Source organism: Limulus polyphemus, unplaced genomic scaffold (genome assembly GCF_000517525.1).
Source record: "Limulus polyphemus unplaced genomic scaffold, Limulus_polyphemus-2.1.2 Scaffold3919, whole genome shotgun sequence".
NCBI lineage: Eukaryota > Metazoa > Arthropoda > Merostomata > Xiphosura > Limulidae > Limulus > Limulus polyphemus.
The window spans coordinates 89,479-99,588 of NW_013669529.1; the positions used below are offsets into that span (position 1 = coordinate 89,479).

Consider the following 10,110-nt stretch of genomic DNA (forward strand, 5'->3'; position numbering starts at 1 on the left):
GTCTGTGCTCTGCCCACCACGGGTATCGAAACCCGGATTCTGGCGTTGTAAGTCCGCAGACATACCGCTGTGCCACTGGGGGAGGGCAACTGTATACGATCTATGAATACGTATTAAATTAATTTTTGTAACAGTCGGGTACGAATGTGCTGAAATGACAGTATAGACCAGAAAAATGTTGGTGGCAGGGGTGTTACTGAGTGTTTGTATAGATTAGAGACGGCGGTAGATAGCCTTAGTAGCTTTGTCTAAAGTGCAGAATACAATACCTCGTATAATGTTTTATTGATTAGATATTTTTATTTTGCGGTAATTATTATTATTATTATAGATTTATGGAGTGAAGTGATGCAGTGTACGGTTAGGTCTTGATGATGGAATAACTTATCTTCTAAAACTGCACGGTTAGGTCTTGATGATGGAAGAACTTATCTTCTAATCTGTACGGGTGGGTCTTGATGACAGAATAACTTATCTTCTAAAACTGTACGGTTAGGTCTTGATGATGGAAGAACTTATCTTCTAAAACTGTACGGTTAGGTCTTGATGACAGAAGAACTTATCTTCTAAAACTGTAGGGTTAGGTCTTGATGACAGAAGAACTTATTTTCTAAAACTGTACGGTTAGGTCTTGATGACAGAAGAACTTATCTTCTAAAACTGTAGGGTTAGGTCTTGATGACAGAAGAACTTATCTTCTAAACTTTACAGTTAGGTCTTGATGACAGAAGAACTTCTAAAACTGTACGGTTAGGTCTTGATGAGAGAAGAACTTCTAAAACTGTACGGTTAGGTCTTGATGAGAGAAGAACTTCTAAAACTGTACGGTTAGGTCTTGATGACAGAAGAACTTCTAAAACTGTACGGTTATGGGTATATTTCAGCTTGTTAATTTCACTGCTCTTGTTTGTTTGTTTTTGGAATTTTGCCCAAAGCTGCACGAGGGCTATCCACGTTAGTCGTCCCTAATTTAGTGAAAGACTAGAGGGAAGGCAGCTAGTCATTACCACTCACCGCTAATTCCTGGGCTACTCTTTCACTAACAAATAGTGAGATTGACCGTTACATTATAATGCTTTCACAGTTGAAAAGGCGAATATGTTTGGTGGGACGGGGATTCGAACCCGCGACCTGCAGATTGTAAGTCAAGCACTCTAACCACCTGGCCAAGCCCAAGCCCGACTTGAATAATTGATCAACTTCTATCTACACGTCTCCAGAGTGTAATTCTGAGTAATACATAGCTAATTTTGATTCGTAAATGACTTAAATGAAACTGATAATAATTATACTTGACTATATTCATACAGTTAATGTCACTACTGTGTCTGTCGTATCCATTACAGTTGTTACTCGTGTAGTTAATGTCACTACCGTGTCTGTCGTATCAATTACAGTTGTTACTCGTGTAGTTAATGTCACTACCGTGTCTGTCGTATCAATTACAGTTGTTACTCGTGTAGTTAATGTCACTACCGTGTCTGTCGTATCAATTACAGTTGTTACTCGTGTAGTTAATGTCACTACCGTGTCTGTCGTATCAATTACAGTTGTTACTCGTGTAGTTAATGTCACTACCGTGTCTGTCGTATCAATTACAGTTGTTACTCGTGTAGTTAATGTCACTACTGTGTCTGACGTATCCATTACAGTTGTTACTCGTGTAGTTAATGTTAGTATTGTGTCTGTCGTATCAATTACAGTTGTTACTCGTGTAGTTAATGTCACTACTCTGTCTGTCGTATCCATTACAGTTGTTACTCGTGTAGTTAATGTCACTACTGTGTCTGTCGTATCAATTACAGTTGTTACTCGTGTAGTTAATGTCACTACTGTGTCTGTCGTATCAATTACAGTTGTTACTCGTGTAGTTAATGTCACTACTGTGTCTGTCGTATCAATTACAGTTGTTACTCGTGTAGTTAATGTCACTACTGTGTCTGTCGTATCAATTACAGTTGTTACTCGTGTAGTTAATGTTAGTATTGTGTCTGCCGTATCCCAGTCGGCATGATGAGCCTTGGTTATAGCACGAAAGGCCTCATGAGCAACGGTTGTGGCAGGTATTTCTACACTCAAACGTTCTTAGAATAAATGAATTACTAAGCCTAAGATATAATGTTGTAATTTCTTTCATTGATGGATGTTTATTTTAAATACTGTCTATATTTTAGTGAGGTTTAGTTTCCAAACGATGTAAGTTCGTATAAATAACTATTTCATTTTAAACAAATAGAAAGTTTTGTAGTACACGTATGTTTCGTTTCGTAATATCGAAAGGCGACATTTCATGCTAATTTTCGCTGAGCGACTGCCATCTAGTGACTGTAATTCGAACTGAATTAAGTATGTTTCATTTGGAACTTTTATTTACACACACAAAGCGTTATGTTTATAAAAACTAAATGTAACATCCAGACAGTTAGTATATTCTTATTGTTCTAAACATAGCATCGATTCAAGTTGTTACTGTCTGTCTTGAAAATCTGCTTAGAATTTACATTTCCCATAAATCATGATATTTCTGTGAAAAAAAAAAATGTTTGCTGATGATGTTACTGAGAACGAAATATTTTTTCCAATTGTTTCAGTCAAAAATTTCCAGGCAAGACTGTATCATTTTATGTTCACGATGGTGTTGTTTTTCTGTTTTTTTATTGTTGTTTTTCTGTTGCTTTTCTGTTGTTTTACTAAAGAAAATTGTTCATAACTGTTAGGTTGTGTGAATTTTTGTTGTTGTTGTTTTTGCGGTCACGTGGATAATTTCCAGAAGTGATGAACAGGAAGCAAGCTACGTGATTAATTTGTTACGTGTTCACGAAAAATGTCTTTTCTGAAACTGAGAGGGAGCTAAAAGTGAGTTTTCTATTATGAGACAGGGAGCGTTCTATAGCACACACACCCCAACCCCCTTGTCACGAAGATAGACAATGGACTGACAGCGTCCATGAAATTTAAATCTTTTGAAGGTAAAGCCATGTATGTGTAAGTTTTTACATTAAGATTTCTACGCATGCGCCTTGTAAACTTATTTCCTACCCCTCACTTTCCACTATAAGCTCTGTTGTGTTTAACTGAGTTCTTTGAATGGTTGGATGTGTCTTGAATTTCTCGCAAAGCTACACGAGGTCTATCTGAGCTAGTCATCCTTAATTTAGCAGTAATATACTAGAGAGAAGGCAACTAGTCAACGCCACCCACCGCCAACTCTTGGGCTACTCTCTTACCAACAAATAGTGGAATTGCCCGTAACATTATAACGCCTCCACGACAATATTATAAACCTTTATCTGTTGGGAAAAAATAGTGTTGATAAACAATATTATAAACCCTTATCTGTTGGAAAAAGGTATTATTGATAAACAATATTATAAACCTTTAACTGTTGATAAACAACACTGTAAACCTTTATCTGTTGGTAAAAAAATAGTGTTGATAAACAATATTATAAACCTTTATCCATTGGAAAAAAATAGTGTTGATAAAAACATTATAAAGCTTTATCTGTTGGAATAAGATTATGTTGATAAACAACACTGTAAACCTTTATCCGTTGGGAAAAAAATAGTGTTGATAAACAAGATTATAAACCTTTATCTGTTGGAATAAGATTATGTTGATAAACAACACTGTAAACCTTTATCTGTTGGAAAAAATAGTGTTGATAAACAATATTATAAACCTTTATCCGTTGGAAAAAATAGTGTTGATAAAAACACTATAAACCTTTATCTGTTGGTAAAAAAATAGTGTTGATAAACAATATTATAAACTTTTATCTGTTGAAATAAGAACATGTTGATAAACAACACTGTAAACCTTTATCTGTTGGAAAAAAATAGTGTTGATAAACAATATTATAAACCTTTATCCGTTGGAAAAAAATAGTGTTGATAAAAACATTATAAAGCTTTATCTGTTGGAATAAGATTACGTTGATAAACAACACTGTAAACCTTTATCCGTTGGGAAAAAATAGTGTTGATAAACAAGATTATAAACCTTTATCTGTTGGAATAAGATTATGTTGATAAACAACACTGTAAACCTTTATCTGTTGGAAAAAAATAGTGTTGATAAACAATATTATAAACCTTTATCCGTTGGAAAAAATAGTGTTGATAAACAATATAAACTTTTATCTGTTGGAATAAGATATTGTTGATAAACAATATTATAAACCTTTATCTGTTGGAATAAGATATTGTTGATAAACAATATTATAAACCTTTATCTGTTGGAATAAGATTATGTTGATAAACAACACTGTAAACCTTTATCTGTTGGAAAAAAATAGTGTTGATAAACAATATTATAAACTTTTATCTGCTGGAATAAGATCTTGGTGATAAACAGTATTAAAAACGTTTATCTGCTGGAATAACATCTTGGTGATAAACAATACTGTAAACTATACTCTTTTCTCGTCACGTTTAGAAGTTACGTATCATATTACATGTTGGTCGTTTCTACAGAGTAAAAATGTTTACCATTTAATAAAAGTAGAAATGTGAGATTCAAGAATTCTTTACAAACGGAAGTTGCTTGTTTATTGCATCGAAACGATCAAATTGAATTTACATTTCTGATAAATAGAAAAAAAATCTTTACATATAATCACTAGAGTTACGTAATAACCAGCATTAGGTGCTCTCACAGAAAGCACGTTATGACTGAAAATTGTAAACGTTCTTACTTGCGTTACGTAACAGAGATTTAATAGACGCGCGGCACTTTCAGCTGAAACGTAATCTTAATGGTTTAGAATAACGTAGAACAATAGCTATAATTTTTTCTCAATATACATGCTCCATGGAATATAAATAGATCAGAACTGCCTGTTTTGCAAGTATCGACATATAAAAATTAAAAGAATCCGGCTGGTAGACAAAAAAAAACAACAAAGAAAAACGAAAAAAAAGTCAGGTTATAGCGTTACTGTGGAAACGGGTGTGTGTGAAAGAAAAACTATTACGGTGAACTGAACGCTATAAAAGTTTGTGATTTTTTGAACGTGTAAATCTCACAGTGCAATATAAACCGACACTTGGAATGTTCCTTTGTTTTGGTTTATTGCCGCAACACTGCGCTTTCATTCATTTGAAGAAGGACGTCGTTGATTTAGTTCAACCAACATTGGGAATTGTATGTGGCAACATGAATTATAATAATTCTCTTTCGGTCCTATTTACACCGCCATTTTGTATTCAACGATCAGTTGTGTTGATGTTTTTATTATTATTCGCCTCGTCGTCGAATTTTCTTCTATTCCAAGGTGGGCACGCAACGATCTTCACAACTTGAGTGATAATCATTTAGTAGTTGAAACGATGTACTTTAAATATATTTTCTTGAGTAATGATTATTTTAAATTATGCTTTTTCTTCGTTCAGGGGGCGCTAATGAACCAGGCAGGTATTAAAGTTTTCTAAGCCTCAATTCTACAAACAAATATAAAAATAAAATTCTCATGCGCACTAAATATGTACACCACATTATCAACTCTTAATAAAATGATAGCGTCCTCGTGTAGCTTTGCGCGAAATTCATAAAAAGCCACACTTAATAAAATAAAATTATTGTATTGGATGATTGGGATGAATTGCCGTACAGAAGGAAGCAGGTTCGATGGAGGAACAGCTAGGGGGAATGCTATGGTGGGGGCTTTGAAGAGGACCTTTGACGTTGCCATGTTCGTCAGTCTTGACGACGGCATTAGACTGAATATGAATAGTGTTTGAAATTATTTTTATGGAAATGGTATTATAGAAATTAACAAAAACGTTACAGAAACAATTGTTTTATTTGGATGCTTGTGGAAATTGTTAGAATCATAACATAAAGTATATAGTCCAGTGTGTTACCTTTTAAAATGTGTGTACATGTTTCGGTTGGTGGGAAATATATTTAATTTACGTTTATTTGGTACATTTATAGGACTCATTCTGAAGCATCGAAATGTCTTCGCCGGAGCCAAAGTTATTCCCAAGGATGTTCTTCAGAAAGAAGGAGAGAGGACCACGTTGATCAGAATCCAATATGTCCTTCAAAGAACAGTCAAATGCAGAAGCGTTTTGACGCTCACAAGAGACTAAATAACACACAACTACAATTAAGTAGCCACAACTCAAGCTTAGAGTCTCACAGCAACCAGAATAAGCTTCAACATTTGGTCCAAATCTCTAATTCCAACAACATTTCTGAACGCATCCCAAAGGATCAATGCCCTAATTTTCTTCCAACTTCATCTACCACATCTTCTGTGAACAACTCTTTTTCCTCTCCCAACCTGGGTGAAGATGCAGACATGGTTACAAGAAGGTTCAAGAAAGGTTCTGTGTATGAAGCTTTAGCCTCCAAAAGTGGGTTAGATTTTGCCCCTGTAATTCAAGGTAAACCTTGTCGGGAAGGAATCAACAGTGGTAAAAGCTTGTCCTATTCTTCGGGACGTCGACAATCTCTTGACCTTGGTGGAAGTTGTCTGAACATCAATAGTAATACAGTAGAAGAATATAAAAATTCGACTTCTGATGCCAAAAACAAACGGTGCTTTTCTCAAGAAAATTTGTTCCATCATGCCTATGTCCCAAATAAACAGCAATTGATAAAAAGCGAAAAAAATACAATTTCTCTTGAAAAAATGGTGATCAATAAAGAAATGAATAGGGAAAAATCCCCACCTCCTCCACCTCCCCCAATTAGAAAATCAAGTATGGCATATCATAAGTCAATGCTTACTCATGAAAAGTACCCATCATGGCCTGTAGCATCCGTAGGACTAGAGTCTTCCTCGTTACCCGTAACAATGGCTACTTACCGATCTCATTCCTGGACTGACCAGACAGACTATCCTAAAGTTCGAATAGCTTACTCTAGACCGAAGAAATGCTTTAAAATTTCAACCAATCAATTACAACCAGTACCGGAAAAGGGGACAGAAAACCCAAGTACCAAACGTACTGCAAATCTTGAACCAGACGTTCGAATCCCTTTGAATGATAGAATGTTAGATAGTGAACCAACAATGGCCGAGATTGATTCGTCTTTAAGACAAGCTTTGAGTAAAGAAACATCAGAGAACATTGAAAATAGTTCGCAGAACCGTCCATCTTACATCCCAAGATGTTACGGTGATATAGACTACAACATCCCTTCCCCACCAGAACGAGACATTTCTATCAATCAGGAACGAGGTACCCACAAAGTAGAATCTTGTTGGAGCAAATATAATGACTTTTTGAAGCACTATAATGAGGATTCTGCTTTGTCGACTTCAACCTATGAAAGCCAGTTATCACTATGTAAGAAAGCTTTGGGCCAGGATGGTATTAAAACAGAACCTTGTGAAAACGGAACACCATTTTTAGATAGACTTCGATTGGAATACCAAGCGTTGAGCGCCACCTGGCCACCACCACTTAGCAGTGACTTTGTGGAAACACCTAGTGAAGCAGGAACCTTTGTGGAAAACGTAGATAGTGGCAGTGGAAGTAGCCAGGAGACCTTGAAATGGCATGGCTCTTACAGTGACCTGAGTTCGTTTAGTGTCCAGATGTCAAACCGATCGTCATTATTTGATAGTGGTCTTTCGACAATGCCTGACAGTGGACGCTTGTCACCGCAGTCCTCCTGTGACGGAAGCGTATCTACCATCTTTCTGGATCCAAGAACTCGAGCTTATACATTTGCAAGACATGATCTGCAACGGGAAAATATAGCCCACAGTTCCAAAGTTCAAGTTCCTAAGAGACACGAGTCAGAAAGTGTTCTATACTACACACCAATCCTGAGGCATACTTACAGCAGAGGTTCTAAAAATGTACATAAATCCGTTCCCAAAGAAGACGTAAACAAACAAGAATCCACGGGAATCAGTGTGTCTCAAAGAGTGAAGATGATCCAATATCAAGCAGAGGAACGAAAACTTAATGTACCCCCGAGTTTTTCTTCGTCATTTCCTGGTTTTTCGCAGGCGTTAATAGAACAACAAAGCGTTGTTCGTAATGGAGTAAAAAACTTAAACAGTATATCAAAACTAACCGTTTCCCATGAGGATACATCTCATCTTTCTGGTAATGGAGGAATAGAAATTCGAGCAACATCTAATAAAGTACATGAACAAGTAACAGAAGCAACCCACGTGTCATCGAACCGCTGTGTTCGTAGTTCGTTATCAGAATCTGATAACTCTGGACAAAGAGTATTGTATCTGGATCCTGAAAAGAAGCATCGTGTTTCTGATCCAGAGCTAAAGGCGATACAGAAACAAGCCGTGTTGGCATTTTACCAAAGACAGAAAGGAATCTCCGAAAGTCAACCAGTAGGCCAAGAACTCAGCTGTTCCATAACTGTCGCTCCTCCAGTTGACAGCCCTAGGAAATTGGCAAACCAGAAAGCCTTTTCCTTACCAGTAAACAACAAACGTTATATAGGAAAAAACCTTCAGTTGTCAAGAGCAACTGAGACGAATACAAGAAGATGTAGAAGTAGTGAGAAACTTGCTAGTGTACCCGAAGATGCTATGTTTGAAGGCAAACAGACAGAAACATCAGAATTCCATCAAATTATAAGCTCAGACAAAAATAAGAAAATAGACTCGAAGCTGGTACATCAACAAAGCCTATCCGTCCCAGATCTGACAGATCTTCAGTTCAGTACGGTTATCCCGTACACTTTAGAACCTCCAAATAGTCGAAGGTCACTCGGTGACCAGTGGTCATACGAAACTCTAGATTCTGGACCATTTAGTCTTCCGGTAATAGTCAGCTGTGGAGACAATGATGAATTAAGAATAAACAAAGAACCAGGCACTCCCAGTAAGCTGACCACGTCCACTTCAAGCAGCATCACACTGGTGAGTTATCAGATTTTATTTTTATATATATCCACTGTTGGAATATAAACTTCATAGAAGTTGTTTTGGTTTTAATAGCGGATTCTCCATAATTTAGCTACACATATTTCAAAAATAATATTCATTTTTTCTATCACGTAAGGATTTTTTTTTACAAATTGGGAAGAAAAAACTCTTAGTTATATCAAATTATTATTTCGTTTACCACAATGAACATTTTGTATTATTATGTTTGTTAACAAAAATACAAGCAAACTGAATAAAAGGGAAGAACATTGATGTTAAACCAATATGCATCCTCATTCATCCTGATTTTTTGTGTGAAATCTACGTCTTTTAGTCTCCAAACTACATGTTGTTGCTTTTCTTTTATGTAATGCGTTGTGACGTTTTGTGAAAAATCTGTACGTGATGGAGAAAAATTGATATCATTTTCAGATTCAGCGTACAGGAATTACTGTAGAACAAGTAAACATTTCAGTGAACCGTACTCGTGACCCTTACGAGTCTCTAACAACTTTTTAATTTTGTAACAATGCGATAAGTTAGATAATTATCCTTGTAAGCAGGTGTACCTCGATAAACGATGAGACTAGAATTAGCAAGAAAAACGTAAAGAAACGGTGGGTCGGAACCATGGTAACCACCCAGATAGAGGCAAGAAAAACCTAAAGAAAAGGTGGGTCAGAACCATGGTAACCACCCAAATAGAGGCAAGAAAGACCTAAAGAAACGGTGGGTCAGAACTAGGTAACCATTCAAATATAGACAAGAAAAACCTGAAGAAACGGTGGTCAGAACTGAGGTAACCATTCAAATAGAGGCAAGGAAAACCTAAAGAAACGGTGGGTCAGAACCAGGTAACCAATCAAATGGAGGCAAGGAAAACCTAAAGAAACGGTGGGTCAGAACCAGGTAACCGTTCAAATAGAGGCAAGGAAAACCTAAAGAAACGGTGGTCAAAACAAGGTAACCGTTCAAATAGAGGCAAGGAAAATGTAGAACTAGTGGAAATCTTGATGTTAAAACCAAGGTAATCACCCCTTTTAAAAGAATTCAAGAGGGAATCCCCAATAGCCGCGGCACTTGAAATTCCTTTAGGCAGGAGTGGAGTATGTTAGTCCATGAGACCTTTGTTTCCTTTTTATTAGCTATATTTTTGTGCGCCAGCAATACCAAGCTAGGGGCGCGCGTATACCTGATTCGATTTTATTACCCATCAGGATCTCTACGAGCCCACCCTCAAATTGAAATTC

The 10,110-nt window shown here is 36.5% G+C and overlaps 1 protein-coding gene across 1 annotated transcript in view; it reads left to right on the top strand.

Moving 5' to 3' along the window:
- LOC111088512 overlaps positions 1 to 8,854 on the top strand; it is a gene marked incomplete at its 3' end in the record, with an annotated part of 62,238 nt that extends 53,384 nt beyond the window's left edge. Inside the window, exon 3 of the mRNA XM_022398884.1 lies at positions 5,938 to 8,854. Within this exon, the coding sequence (XP_022254592.1) occupies positions 6,062 to 8,854 (2,793 nt within the window). The remainder of the gene's footprint in view (positions 1 to 5,937) is intronic.
- Between the last annotated feature and the right edge of the window lie 1,256 nt (positions 8,855 to 10,110).